This window comes from Porites lutea, chromosome 7 (genome assembly GCF_958299795.1).
Source record: "Porites lutea chromosome 7, jaPorLute2.1, whole genome shotgun sequence".
Taxonomy (NCBI): Eukaryota; Metazoa; Cnidaria; class Anthozoa; order Scleractinia; family Poritidae; genus Porites; species Porites lutea.
The window spans coordinates 16,073,303-16,088,063 of record NC_133207.1 but is presented as its reverse complement, the minus strand read 5'-3'; the positions used below and the strand labels follow the sequence as shown (position 1 = coordinate 16,088,063).

The 14,761-nt window shown below is 38.2% G+C and overlaps 3 protein-coding genes across 3 annotated transcripts in view; all 3 read left to right on the top strand.

Moving 5' to 3' along the window:
- LOC140944507 (MAP3K12-binding inhibitory protein 1-like) overlaps positions 1 to 4,281 on the top strand; it is a 25,839-nt gene extending 21,558 nt beyond the window's left edge. The window contains exon 11 of the mRNA XM_073393633.1: positions 4,142 to 4,281. The gene's annotated coding sequence lies outside the window, so the exon portion shown is untranslated. The remainder of the gene's footprint in view (positions 1 to 4,141) is intronic.
- LOC140942507 (visual system homeobox 2-like) overlaps positions 1 to 14,761 on the top strand; it is a 22,341-nt gene that overhangs the window by 4,817 nt on the left and 2,763 nt on the right. The window contains exon 2 of the mRNA XM_073391419.1: positions 9,895 to 10,115. Coding sequence (XP_073247520.1) covers positions 9,895 to 10,115 — 221 coding nt within the window. The remainder of the gene's footprint in view (positions 1 to 9,894; positions 10,116 to 14,761) is intronic.
- On the top strand, positions 7,836 to 9,851 carry LOC140943269 (BTB/POZ domain-containing protein 9-like). Its single transcript, XM_073392337.1, has 2 exons — positions 7,836 to 8,760; positions 9,724 to 9,851. The coding sequence occupies exons 1-2, from the start codon at positions 7,929 to 7,931 to the stop codon at positions 9,849 to 9,851; spliced, it is 960 nt and encodes a 319-aa protein (XP_073248438.1). The 5' UTR covers positions 7,836 to 7,928.

Genomic DNA, 14,761 nt, shown 5'->3' with positions numbered 1-14,761 from the left:
TAATAACTTTCTCGGAACAGAATCGACTTTTTGTTTTTGTTTCGTTTTATCGTCATTATTGAATTGAACTAAACAAACATGGCCAAACAATGACCGCCACATTTTCGCGGGCGCTCTGCTCCAGCCAAAACAGCATTGGCAGGAAAGGATATTATTTTCTACAGGAAAAAAATATATTTCCTTCAAGTTCATGTCTAGTTAGCAGTATCCTTTGCTGAATATGGCAACCAGGGTCTCTGTGTCAGTCATGCACTTGAGTTTTGATCGGCACCCAAAATGTTGTCGTTTCGTTAAAACTTCTTGAAGTTTAGAACGTCTTAAAGTTGTATCTGAAAAATCACATTTAATTGGATTAAAAGCTCGAGTTTTCTTCGCGAAAATGCCTCACACTTTTACTAAACAGAAAAGTTCAGCGCCTAATTTTTGGGGTGATATAAAGTTTCATTTGAGATGTAAATTTTATGTCAGCTCACTGCTTCAGATTTCCGAAAAGCGACGGTGAGAAGCCTGTTGATTCATAGACGCAAGGAAGAATGCCGAAAAGATTAAAGTGAATGCATTAATTTATTCATTTTTTACGGGAAATAACGTTATTCTATACAACATTCCTTATTGGATGTCTCTGAGTTATTTTAACGAAACAAACTTACTTGAGTATGACGCGAGTTTATTCCCTTTTATTTCAAAACCGCTAAATATTTCTTTCTTGGTAACGTTACCCTTTATCACATCAGCATAAGTAAGAAAAAAAGGTTAATTTAGACTTTGCACAGGTTTCAAAATAATCAGAACTTTGTCTTGAGTAGCTGGGTTATTGCTCTGTCGTTTTCAACTGTTTTGGGGTAACATTTCTGCACGTTTTAGACAGTAAACAAAATTAGTTAAAAGGGAAAGTTTGATGGTAAGTGGAATCCTCAAACCTGTTTGTGCATGAAATAATGCATTAATTAAGCCCTCATTTCTGCTACAGCTGCCGGTCTCTTCAACATCCATTTACTTTCGCCGCGGCCGACATCTTAGGAAAGCTTCTTATGAAATTTTTGAATTCATGAATCGATTCCCCAGGTAATGATTTCAAAACAAAACACTCTATTTTGCAATGCTCGGGCTTAAGAACTAGAACTACGAAAGTTGTTTTCATAATTATGGTATCTTAAAGGCGGGATATGTCTGATAAAATGAAGTACTTGCAAATGGCAGTACTTAAGCTAAAATGATCTGAAATGCTCCTTCACATTTTATAGTTTAAAGGAAAACCGCGTTTGGGGCAAAATTTTACATTTGAAAACCAAGATTATAAATTGAGAGAAAATAAAAGGTTTTTTGCTTAGGGCTATATTGATGTATTTTTTAATATAACTATTTTAGATGGGAAACCCTTTATAGCTTAATTCTGAATAAAAGCGTGATTTGATTGCTAATAGAAATTGCGTACACGTATGTTAAGGTGCTTTTAGCTACGTAGGAGTCTGGCTAACAAATGATGAGTACTTCTTAATGAAGAGAATCGATGAAAACAAAGAGGCAGCCCAGCTAGTCCAATCTGGTTCAGATTTTGCTCCATGACGACTTAAGTTCTAAAGAGAGATGATTTTTGTAAACTTGAAAACTATGCATTGATTTAAATTTACGTGAAAAATCTTGACAACAACTTGAAGAATATACAAAACACCCAAAGATATGTTTATCTTTTTTTCAGCAAGGTGTAACGAATCCGATTTGGTAGTCAATGTATGACATTTTTTCGTTGATTCAACCCGGAATTTTGAAAAACTTCAAGGCCTTTTTTCAGTTTGTCGTAGTCCTCACTAAACAATTTAACATTCAGCTAAACTATCTTAATTATCAGCCATTATGTATTTTTGTTATATTGCTTCAAAAAAGCGAAAATTTTTCCTTAAAACCGGACCATGAAAACAGGAAGCGGCACAAAATGCAGGGTGTGTTTTAAGAAGAAATACCGAAGTTTATTTAGAATGATTATGCGGGTCATTTTTTCCTTCCTTCTGTGCTTGTTAAATCATCTCCAAGTTAGCTAAGGTGTTGGAACTTTTCAATGTCTGAAGAAAGGGTATTTAATTATAACCATAAACGGGATAAAGGATTTTCCGGTCCTTTTGTAATTCTCTATTTCTTAATTGCTGGTATTTTTACGTTAAGCATGTGTTAACAATTACACAGCTAGTGTGCACCAACAAAGTCTAATTAGAAGACAGTCCTAATATCTTTATTTTTTAATATTACGCGAAAGAAGTGATCTATAGAGTCTATTTTTCATGGGGTTTGACAGACGTTACTCTCTTCAGTTAAAGATAGACCACCACGTGAAAGAATGAGCCTAATAAGCGACTGGCGAAAGCGTAGGTGAAAATTCAGAGTAAGCAAAACTCTTTTGAGGAGTTTTTCGTACAAAAGGAACAATCAACTTAATTTTTCAGCGTAAGCGACTCTGTTCACACTGGGAATTTTTCTTTTTCCAATTGGTCAATTCCACTCTCCGTTGGCAAAAATCAAATGACAGTGATCGATCGTAGCGTTTATAGTTATTATGCTTTGAATCATACGCGTTTTGACATGAAAATATACCCCGGGTGAATACTGTATGTTTCTTCTTATAAACCTACTCATCTTATAATGAATCTAAATTAAGGTCATTCTTATTATGATAATAACAAATTCTGCACTCAAACAAGGTTCTAATAGCTACGTAAACTTATTGTAAAGACCCCACGCACATTACAACAAAAACAATAGTCCCTTAACAATTGAACGTTTTCAGAAAGACTCACTGGTCATCATTAAACTTTACCACACCCCTTGAAAAGTAGAAATTAATTTAAAAGCGAAGTAAACAACGATTACCTTTTAATACCTCTCTATTTCTGCGCTAGAAGCCGAAAAGATTATTAGTTTTGATTAAGAATGAAACTAACAGATTCCCGAAAAGATAAGTCACAATGGAAAGACAGATTACGTGTAGGAGCATAATGAAAAAAAGACCCTGTTCGATGTGACATGAATTTCTGACAAAGAGGAAGTTAATTTATCGGATTGGAAAAATTAATAACCCGCCAATATTCTGCTATAAGGAAAGATCAACCGGATGATCTCTGAACTTTTTTTGTTGACGAAGAGTTTGTAATAGTGATGACAGTCTGGACCGTTTGTTTTATTTTCTGATCAAGATTGTGTTAGGCTAGTGTACTTCCGTTCTGTTTTCTTATCGGCGACCATAAGCGTCTTATAAATCTTAAATCCACCCGGCCTCACGGCCAACAGTTAAAATGTCTGAAGTTTTAGTTATAAATCAAGACGCGCTTTCAATTTAACTTTGCTCAGTTTACAAACTAATACATGATCAGATCTCGAGCCACTTTTACTGTTATTAAACCTTTTTTTCTAGATATCTAAAACACTATTTGAGTTATGTTGCGGTTGTCAATTGAGTATCGAAAGTTTATTAGAAGCGGTGCTTTTGAGACCTTGCGCTTTTTGATTGAGTGATAAAATCTCATGCCCTTGTCTTAGCCAATCAGGTGAGACCAAACTGACTTAACTGACTTGGACATATTTTCCCGCGTTTAAGGCTATAGTTGCCAACAAGGATTGTCAGCCCTTTTAGCGATTGGCCAAAGTAATTCCCTTGGGACTCGTTGGCGAAAGCCAATTGAAAACCTTTCTATCAGAGGCGAATCCAAAAAATTCAGAAGCAGGGTGTTTGAAAAATTGTCAGCCACTAAAATACTATTTATTCGTTGGTTAAAAAACTCTGAGAGTATCTGCGTCCAAAAAGTAAGTTTCTACAAGGCACATTTTTTTAAGATTTTTTGAAAACGGTGACACATTTTTAGACCAAATAGTCCTACCGTTACCCTCAAAATTTGTACCACAACTCTTCTTGTTCTTTTCTCTTTTGGGACCGGGGCCGTGTCCGTCCCTCTCTACAACCTAGTGCTATAGCAATTGTAAGACTTGCAAAAACCTTCTCTTTTTTAAGGAAACTTTTAAGAGAAAAGCCTGTCAAAAAAGGTCGCGGATATTTTAGCCTCAATTCGAGTTGAATATAGGAACATTTCATGAACTTCATAGGTTATGAAACCTTGCTCATTGTCTGATTTTTATTCGTTTTACGCCCATTTAGGTCTGGTTTCAAAACCGTCGCGCAAAGTGGCGAAAAAAGGAGAAATGTTGGGGTCACAGTTCTATAATGGCAGAGTATGGTCTGTATGGAGCAATGGTACGACACTCATTACCCCTCCCCCCTCATTTAACACCCAGCTCGGCGCCATGGCTTCTCGGTATGCACAAGAAAGCAAAGATCATGGAGGAGAAAATTAAAGTGGAAGCTTCCAGTGAAAATGGGGATGACCTCAGGTCACATAGTATTGCGTCACTGAGGCAGCGGGCTCAAGAGCATAATGCCGCGCTTAAACAAGAACATGAGGCAATGATGGAGGCGTATAGACAAGCCTCCACAAAGGAAAGAAGGCCTTCAGACGCTGATTCAGACGAGGCCGATGAAGAACAGGAAGAGTTGTGATACAAATTAGACTGTCTTTCACAAGACGCAACGAAATAATAGAGCGCAGTTTTGTTTTGAACGTAGTTATCCTTGAAAGATAGAGACGCTATAGGCCACGACATACGTTTGTGGCCAAAAGGGCAGGGAAATTTTGACGGAGAACGGTAGCTTTTCGCCCCAAAAATGAACTGAGATCCACACTGCATAGAGATGGTCTTGTGAACAGATTTATGCCAAAACGCTGTCAAATCATAGCGAAGAATCAGTCACAAAAGGTAAAGATATGGTAGCCTAACTAGTACTTGAGACTGAGGCAAGTAACTGGTTGCTGAGCATAGACAAATGTGCTACCGGATTGCGCGGGAAACGCGCAACCGCAGGTCGGGCGCGGGAAAACATGTAGCCTGTTGCTGAGTGCAATGAAATTGTGCGATCGGTTCTCAGTACAAGGAAAATCCTTAAGTAAGAATGACCGAGACCAGGTTTTATGAGCCCGCGAGACTGGCCACCCCAGTCTAAACCCTTGTTTTCACTCAAACCGCTGGACTCCCAACCTGGTTGAGCTCATTGTTATCTAAGGTCTTCCCAGAACAAGACGAATTAACACGTGCAAGGATAAAAGGTGTAGGACGTGAAGAACAGAAATATAGTTAGAACATAGTTAGAATTGCAAGCGTTCTTGGTTTAGATATCATTGGTAAAACTGAGAAAGGCAGGCAACAATTTACACTAGTCTGTATTTTTATTATTATTATTATTATTATTTTTTTTTTTTGCAATCAAACAGTTTTTAGTATTTTGTATGGTTCGTAGTTAAGATGAGTATTAGTTTATTACTTCCCTGTTCCATATATTCCTATATTATAAGTTATAACCATGATAATCAGCATGTTAGGACTGAGTGTGGAATACGCTCGTGACAAACTGATTATCGCATATTTTACATTGATTTACCGAGCTTAAAATTAACTCTTCATACAACCATAATGTTAAGTCATTTTTCGACTTGCTGAAATTTGCTTGTTGGATTTTGAGTCGTATGTAAAAATCTGTCCAATCAAGTAATAATTGTAAAATTTGTATATAGAGAGGAGGAATCTCAAAGCGAGGAAGCGTATTTATTAAATGGATTGTTCGTCATTTGTAAAGGAAACAGTAAATCGCTAAGACTATATTGTTCCAGACCGATAATAAACATGAACAATGTTGAAGTCATTTTGTCCTTTCATTATGAAGATGTGGCGTTTACAGTCAACTATCTCTAAGAGGATCAGCTTTGCGACCAGCACGAAGTGCCCTTCTTAGGGCCTGTTTACATAGAGGTGGGGGACCTCAGATAGATGAGGTAAGTTACCTCACCAGGTAACCCGCTCAGTTGGAGTAAAAGACAGCGGTGAACCAGGGGAGGGGCTCAGGTTCCCCCCCCCCCTTTATTTCCTTAGTTTTAGACCAAACTGATGCCCGGAGGGCCGAAAAAAATTTTTGGAGACCGCCCTCCCCCCCATCTCAGGCTGTGGATGTCCGCCCCCCGTGCTTTTATCTCAAGGTCTGGATCTGGAGCTGAAAACATAACCCGCGTTTACGTGCAATCTTCCAACCGCGCCATCCCGGGTTCACTTCCTCATGATTATTGAATGGTTGCTAAGCACGTAGACAATGGCTGGTAACTGACTTGCTTTGGCGGTTAATGCTCTCTACTCTCACCCGCTGCTTTTGCTGAAATCTTTCAGTGCAGTGGCTTCCTAGTGTCGTTTTTACTGATCTAATAAGGCACCGTCAAAGACAGTTAGTTGTTCTTTCAATGAATTTGATGTAACACGAATCCGACCCCGAACAGGGATACCCGGTCTGGCTTGCAGTGTAGCCCGCCTCAGCCTCGGTTGACGGGTCACCCCAGCTATTATGTCTCTCTTGTGTAAACGTGATCAGATCAAAAGGAGACATTATATTGACATGCGGGCTACCCCACAGAATAGGCATGTGGGCACTTTTTCGAATTTGGAGCACTATTTTAACTTTCCAGCACTCTTGAGCACTTTCTTGACTTTTGAGCAGAATTTGAGCATTTTTCAGCTTTTTGGGCAACATTTAAGCACTTTTTTAAAATTTTCCACATGTTTAACCCCTCAGTGGTGACCTCCGGCGAGTAGCGAAAAAACTGCATTTTTCACCAATTCCTCTTCTTTGGACCAGTTTTCGGTTAATAAGCATGGCTAAAAACGAGTTTTGCAAGAAAAAAAGGCATTTCGATCTTTCTCTCTCGCTCTCTTTTTTTCCTTCTTTTCCTTCTTTATTAGCAGTTTTGTTGCCCACTTTTTCGTCTTTCTTTCGCATGGAATTGTGGCTGGCTAACTTTTTAGGAAAGGGACAAATTTAACTTTTAAAGAGTAGTATGTAAACAGCGAAATTGGCAGTGGATTTTACCCCAAAATGTTCCTTTTTTTGTGAGTGTAACTCTGTCAGGATTGGTCAAAATATCCAAAACGAGGTATCGCTGGATAGATCTATCTTTGCTGACGTTGTTGCTTTCCAATTTCTTAACTTAAAGTGAAAGCTAAACCGAGTAATTCTATTATCATGAATTTGAATAATTCCACCTTGTCACCTGACTGTTTTAGTGAAAATGCACTTTTATCCTTTTAACTGTGGGAACAGTCAATTTTGAGAAAAAGAAACATCGAGGGTTAAAGCTTTTATAAAACTAAGAATATTTATGAACATCTACTAGAAAATAATTAAACACTACGAGCAACTTTCGAGCACTTTTTTAAAATTCGAGCACTACTTGAGCACTTTTTGGGACTTTTGGCGAATTTTCCAGCGGCAATCGTGACATGCCTACCTCCGAAGCGGGTGACCTCACCTAGCTGGGGCCCCCCACCTCCACGTAAATAGGCCCTGAAAGAGATGTCCGTCTAACAGAGGGTCAAATGAAGGGAGTAAACTGGGAAAGGCAGGGATCAACAGTAGGTGTTCGTTTTACCAAGGTGTCCGTCTTTTCATGTTCATAAATGACCACTCTTTCATAGCATTGACTTTTATTTGAATATAACTTCAACATGTTTCTGCCTCTTATCAGGACTGCTTTCCATATTGATATCAGCCCATATACACTTTGCGTTTTTGTGTTCCAAATTGGTCCAGTTTTTATTTTTCTTTCCATCCCACTCAATGAATAGTCTAAAAGGTGGCCGAAGTAACAGGACACTTACACTTCTTGGTCTTCCTGTGGAAAACCTTTGGTATTGGAGCTTTGGAAGCCTGGGGCACAACCAATGTGGTTACCAAGCTGACGTAAATCGATAGTAGTAAAAAGTCAACTTAACCGAAGAAGTACACGTACTATCGTTGTAAAGTGGGTGTTGTTTTTGTAAGATATTTGCGGATGTTTCTCTAGGACGTTTTCATGGGTGATAGTCCCGATATTCGTTTAGGAAACTTGCATATTGCAGCCGGGGAAATCGATCATGTCGAGCTGTTGTCATCTCAAGCTAGCGCCCTCTATCGTTCACAAGAGTTCACTGATGTAACATTTGTTGTGGAGGGTTCAAAGTTTTTCGCTCACAGAGTCATTCTTGCAGCTCGAAGCGAGTATTTTAGAGCACTGTTATACGGTGGAATGAGAGAAACAAACCCGGAAGCTCAAATCGAAATCAAGGACACAACAGCGCCGGCATTTAACGCCTTACTTAAGTATGTTTACACTGGAAAAGTTTACCTCGGGGACTTCAAAGAGGAGACGATCTTAGAACTGTTAAGTTTGGCGCATGAATACGGATTTCTAGCGCTCGAAAGTGCTCTTCAAGGCTACCTTAAAGCGACATTAAGCATCAGGAACGTTTGTTTTGTGTTTGACACCGCTTTGCTTTACCAAATGACAGATTTGTGTACAACGTGTTTGAGCTTTTTGGACAGGAATGCGGTAGAAGTTTTATCGACAGATGGTTTTTCGTGCCTGACAAAATCTGGGCTGGTTGAAATCATCAAGAGAGACTCGTTTTGTGCGCCTGAAAATCAGATTTTTAGAGCAGTTAGGGAATGGGTGGAATCTGCAGAAGGAATTGCCGAGGCCGACTTGAGGGACATATTGGATAAAGTTCGGCTTCCGCTCATAAGTTTACATGATTTGTTTGACATTGTCCGCCCTTCTGAACTTTTCTCGGCTGATGCCATTCTGGATGCAATTCGTATTGAGACAGAAAACCGAGTAAATGAAATGAACTTCAGGGGGCATTTGGGTAAGCTGTTAAAACACGGAAGTGTGATTTAATTACACATGATATAGTTAGCCTACAATGGCTTCAACCATGCAGCTAAAAGCGTAATGAGCTACTGATAATCCTACAGCCCAATTTTTTTCTTGTAAATCAAACCTGTGACACTCACAAATCAGTAATGTTGTAGGTGTGATGTACATGGGACATCGTGGGCTCATCATAAGCACTTTGCATTCGCAAAGTTGTTCTTTGTAAATGGGCCTTAAATCTGCCCTGTTATGCACTGATCAGTTCCAAACCTCAACATGTGCCCACCCCACCCCTGCATATTTGAACATCAAAAAAATTTGTAGGGTGCCTTAACTTATTATTATAAACGGCAGTCAAAAAACCCCCTACCCTTGGTGGCTTGGACTGACATGGGACAAAATGGTGAGTAATTTTTGTAAATATGCTTGAACCTCAAAATGCAAAATGATCCTATCTGAAAGTCAGTCTAGGGGCATACAAACCCACCCCCCCCCCCCCCAAGAGGGCCTTGTCATAGCCTGCGAGCAAGCTCTCTGGGGTGCTCTGGCGGCAGGGCAGGAAAATGAAGGAGAGCTTGGAACCATTCTCTGGAATTTGAATATCTGCATCTAAAAAGTTGATGTGAAATGCTGATTGGTGGAGATGACATAAGTAATGATGTCATTACCCCTGGCACGTGTTTTTCAGTGCTTGTTAACATCCTCACTCCTTTTTGTTTTGTGCTGATTGGCGGAAATCTGACAGCTCAGCCAACAGGGAGCGACAGGGGAATTGGAGTTGGATTTCACATTCCAGAGATGTAGTTGCAAACTCTTCTTCCTTCCCTCCCCCCTCCCCCCACCACCAGAGTGCCCCGGAGAGCTTGCTCGGAGGCTAGCCTCATCACTGTCGTGGTTGCTGATGCTCCTTGTTGACTCATTGGGACTCACTATTCTACATTTTTATCCATTCCAGTTCCAGAGGAAAACATAGCAACATCACGTCACGGTGCTGAGGTGATAGAGGGAGAGATGCGCGAGTGTTTGCTCGATGGCGACACCACACACTTTGACCTGGACATAGAAATAACAAATAACAAATAGTTAAAACTGACCCTAATCCAATGCAGTGATGTTTTATGCTTAGATCTCGGAACGGAGGACAGCAAGATCGAAAAGCACGTTTACCTGAAGAATGACAAACCCACGCTGAACAAGAAAACCCCCAAGAAAAGACGACATCGAACAATTTTTACGAACTACCAACTGGAGGAACTGGAAAGGGCTTTCAAAGATAGCCATTATCCGGACGTGTATGCTAGGGAAAATCTTTCCTTGAAGATCGGTTTAGCCGAAGACAGAATCCAGGTAAAAAAAAACAGGGTTTCTTCCCTTAAAAAAATATGAGTTCGATGCGCATGCAATGTTAGATCTCAGAGATTTCACATAAGACTCTTTCATTTCTCTGTTAAATTTTTAATTAGGCCATTTCAAGATCCCCGGCATCGAAATAAAACCATCTGCTTCGGTTTCGAGAGAATAATCTTTTTTTTCCTTCTTTTATTGACGCGCAGTATGCCTTTAAAATTACCTTCGCGGAGAGCTAGAATAGAAAAGAGAAAACAAGGTGACCTTTTTTTTTCTACACGAAAATGAATTCTTTTTAAAAAGACGTTTCTTATTCTTTCCAAATTGGTGATTTTCCTGGCAAAACATGTAAACTTTGCGCTGAGCTTCAAGAAAAAAAATAAACAAGCTGAAATAGCAAGAGCCAGTTCTTCGCCAAAACAACCGCTAATTCGCTTCGACAGTAAGCAAGTTATTAATGTTTCTTTGTGAATCATACTGTGTTGTCCCACAGAGACGTTTTTAACGCGTCTGTTTCATTGAGAATTAATAACTCTATTCAGCTGTCGTAACTTTTGAATCCGTAATTTAACACTGGCCCATGAATTGGCAACCCGGGCGAGTGATTTGTGTATTAAGATATCACCATTTAAGTATATCTTTTACTCTCACTGGGAATAACTTTTCAACACTAGCATCATCCCTAGCTATCCCTAAGATATCGCCAAATGATGTTTTCAAACAGAATCAGATGTTGTGAAGTTGAGCGTCACCATTTAGAGGAAAAACAAGAAGATTTTACAATCTATAAATCGAGCCTGATTTTTTGATATTTCAACAACCGAAAGAAAAGTAGCGAAACAAGGGATTTAAAATTGATTTTACAAGACTACGTTGTTTGTATAAAATATAAAATTAAGCCATTATGATGTTATTTTATTTCAGAAAACTCACTTGATCAAGGGAGAACCAGCCACCGTTACATCAAAACCAAATTTTGAACTATAAAGCTTTGACAAAGACGTGAATTTTCCTTAGCTTCTAGATTCGAGTCTGTTATCGAAAAACTCGTTTTTGTGACTCGTGTGAATAGCTTTGATTTCAATTTGCAGAGTAATCATTCACCTTTTCAGCACTATCGCTCTCTCGTAAGCAAGCCAATTTTCGCATCCTTGACCTAGCATAGTGGCGGCTTGCAACTATCAGTGCCGGTTCAGTCTTGACAAAGTGATGCTGGGTTGTTATTCACGCTGTGTGATGTCTTAAACTTTAAATTATTGCAAGACGTTCTATTTATATTAATAAGAAAAAATTGTTGAGCCATTCTTAACTACTCTTAAAATTTTTGTGGATTGAAGGCCACATTTGTAGCAAGTCAGTATATTGTTTAAAATTTAATGCGAAAGTTTCTACGAGTGCGCATAGACAACTCAGGAGTTTCGCTCTTGTTAACAAAAGTGGACGCTTGAGTTACGGGGAAACCTGTAGTTTTTGGCTTTTAGTCTATAAGTTAAAAAAATATGTTTAAGTCTGTTTGTTGTTTTGTCGTATATTGGTGCCCAGGGGGCTTTGCTAAAGCTAATTTTCAACGGTGAGGTGCAACTGAATCTGTTTTTAAAGGAAATTTTGAAGTCTTCAGCTTTGGTTAAACTCCCTAGTGCGAGAGACAAGTTTAATCCAACTCGGCCACAAAGGATTGAAGGGTTGTTTGACCCAAATAAAACTCGTTCTTTTATCGAAAGTATATTTGTAGCAAACACTCGATTAATAGTCTTAACCATAGAAAATTACTTGTGTTGCAAGTTTGGTTTAATAACTTTCTCGGAACAGAATCGACTTTTTGTTTTTGTTTCGTTTTATCGTCATTATTGAATTGAACTAAACAAACATGGCCAAACAATGGCCGCCACATTTTCGCAGGCGCTCTGCTCCAGCCAAAACAGCATTGGCAGGAAAGGATATTATTTTCTACAGGAAAAAAGTATATTTCCTTCAAGTTCATGTCTAGTTAGCGGTATCCTTTGCTGAATATGGCAACCAGGGTCTCTGTGTCAGTCATGCACTTGAGTTTTGATCGGCACCCAAAATGTTGTCGTTTCGTTAAAACTTCTTGAAGTTTAGAACGCCTTAAAGTTGTATCTGAAAAATCACATTTACTTTAAAAGCTCGAGTTTTCTTCGCGAAAATGCCTCACACTTTTACTAAACAGAAAAGTTCAGCGCCTAATTTTTGGGGTGAATAAAGTTCATTTGAGATGTAAATTTTATGTCAGCTCACTGCTTCAGATTCCGAAAAGCGACGGTGAGAAGCCTGTTGATTCATAGACGCAAGGAAGAATGCCGAAAAGATTAAAGTGAATGCATTTATTTATTCATTTTTTTACGGGAAATAACGTTATTCTATACAACATTCCTTACTGGATGTCTCTGAGTTATTTTAACGAAACAAACTTCTTCGAATATGATGCGAGTTTATTCACTTTTATTCCAAAACCGCTAAATTTTTCTTTCTTGGTAACGTTACCCTTATAACATCAGCATCAGTAAGAAAAAAAAAAGTTAATTTAAACTTTGCATAGGTTTCAAAATAATGAGAACTTTGTTTTGAGTAGCTGGGTTATTGCTCTGCCGTTTTCAACTGTTTTGGGGTAACATTTCTGCACATTTTAGACAGTAAACAAAGTTAGTTAAAAGGGAAAGTTTAATGGTAAGTGGAATCCTCAAACCTGTTTTGTGCATGAAATAATGCATTAATTAAGCCCTCATTTCTGCTACAGCTGCCGGTCTCTTCAACACCCATTTACTTTCGCCGCGGCCGACATCTTCGGAAAGCTTCTTATGAAATTTTTCAATTCATGAATTGATTCCCCAGATAATGATTTCAAAACAAAACACTCTATTTTGCAATGCTCGTGCTTAAGAACTAAAACTACGAAAGTTGTTTTCATAATTATGGTATCTTAAAGGCGGGATATGTCTGATAAAATGAAGTACTTGCAAATGGCAGTACTTAAGCTAAAATGATCTGAAATGCTCTTTCACATTTTATAGTTTAAAGGAAAACCGCGTTTGGGGCAAAATTTTACATTTGAAAACCAAGATTATAAATTGAGGGAAAATAAAAGGTTTTTTGCTTAGGGCTATATTGATGTATTTTTTAATATAACTATTTTAGAGGGGAAACCCTTTATAGCTTAATTCTGAATAAAAGCGTGATTTGATTGCTAATAGAAATTGCGTACACGTATGTTAAGGTGCTTTTAGCTACGTAGGAGTCTAGCTAACAAATGATGAGTACTTCTTAATGAAGAGAATCGATGAAAACAAAGAGGCAGCCCAGCTAGTCCAATCTGGTTCAGATTTTGCTCCATGACGACTTAAGTTCTTAAGAGAGATGATTTTTGTAAACTTGAAAACTATGCATTGATTTAAATTTACGTGAAAAATCTTGACAACAACTTGAAGAATGTACAAAACATCCAAAAATATGTTTATCTTTTTTTCAGCAAGGTGTAACGAATCCGATTTGGTAGTCAATGTATGACATTTTTTCGTTGATTCAACCCGGAATTTTGAAAAACTTCAAGGCCTTTTTTCAGTTTGTCGTAGTCCTCACTAAACAATTTAACATTCAGCTAAACTATCTTAATTATCAGCCATTATGTATTTTTGTTATATTGCTTCAAAAAAGCGAAAATTTTTCCTTAAAACCTGACCTTGAAAACAGGAAGCGGCACAAAATGCAGGGTGTGTTTTTAGAAGAAATACCGAAGTTTATTTAGAATGATTATGCGGGTCATTTTTTCCTTCCTTCTGTGCTTGTTAAATCATCTCCAAGTTAGCTAAGGTGTTGGAACTTTTCAATGTCTGCAGAAAGGGTATTCAATTATAACCATAAACGGGATAAAGGATTTTCCGGTCCTTTTGTAATTCTCCATTTCTTAATTGCTGGTATTTTTACGTTAAGCATGTGTTAACAATTACGCAGCTAGTGTGCACCAACAAACTCTAATTAAAAGACAGTCCTAATATCTTTACTTTTTAATATTAAGCGAAAGAAGTGATCTATAAAGTCTATTTTCGTGGGGTTTGACAGACGTTACTCTCTTCATTTAAAGATAGACCACCACGTGAAAGAATGAGCCTAATAAGCGACTGGCGAAAGCTTAGGTGAAAATTCAGAGTAAGCAAAACTCTTTTGAGGAGTTTTTCGAACAAAAGGAACAATCAACTTAATTTTTCAGCGTAAGCGACTCTGTTCACACTGGGAATTTTTCTTTTTCCAATTGGTCAATCCCACTCTCCGTTGGCAAAAATCAAATGACAGTGATCGATCGTAGCGTTTACAGTTATTATGCTTTGAATCATACGCGTTTTGACATAAAAATATACCCCGGGTGAATACTGTACGTTTCTTCTTATAAACCTGCTCATCTTATGATGAATCTAAATTGAGGTCATTCTTATTATGATAATAACAAATTCCGCACTCAAACAAGGTTGTAATAGCTACGTAAACTTATTTTAAAGACCCCACGCACATTACAACAAAAACAATAGTCCCTTAACAATTGAACGTTTTCAAAAAGACTCGGTAGTCATCATTAAACTTTACCACACCCCTTGAAAAGTAGAAATTAATTTAAAAGCGAAGTAAACAACGATTAC

Excerpts from the sequence above, each read along its gene's own strand:
- LOC140943269 (XM_073392337.1), top strand. The coding sequence starts at position 7,929 with ATGGGTGATAGTCCCGATATTCGTTTAGGAAACTTGCATATTGCAGCC. Across the intron at positions 8,761-9,723 it reads GAACTTCAGGGGGCATTTGG|TTCCAGAGGAAAACATAGCA; the intron begins GTAAGCTGTTAA and ends TATCCATTCCAG.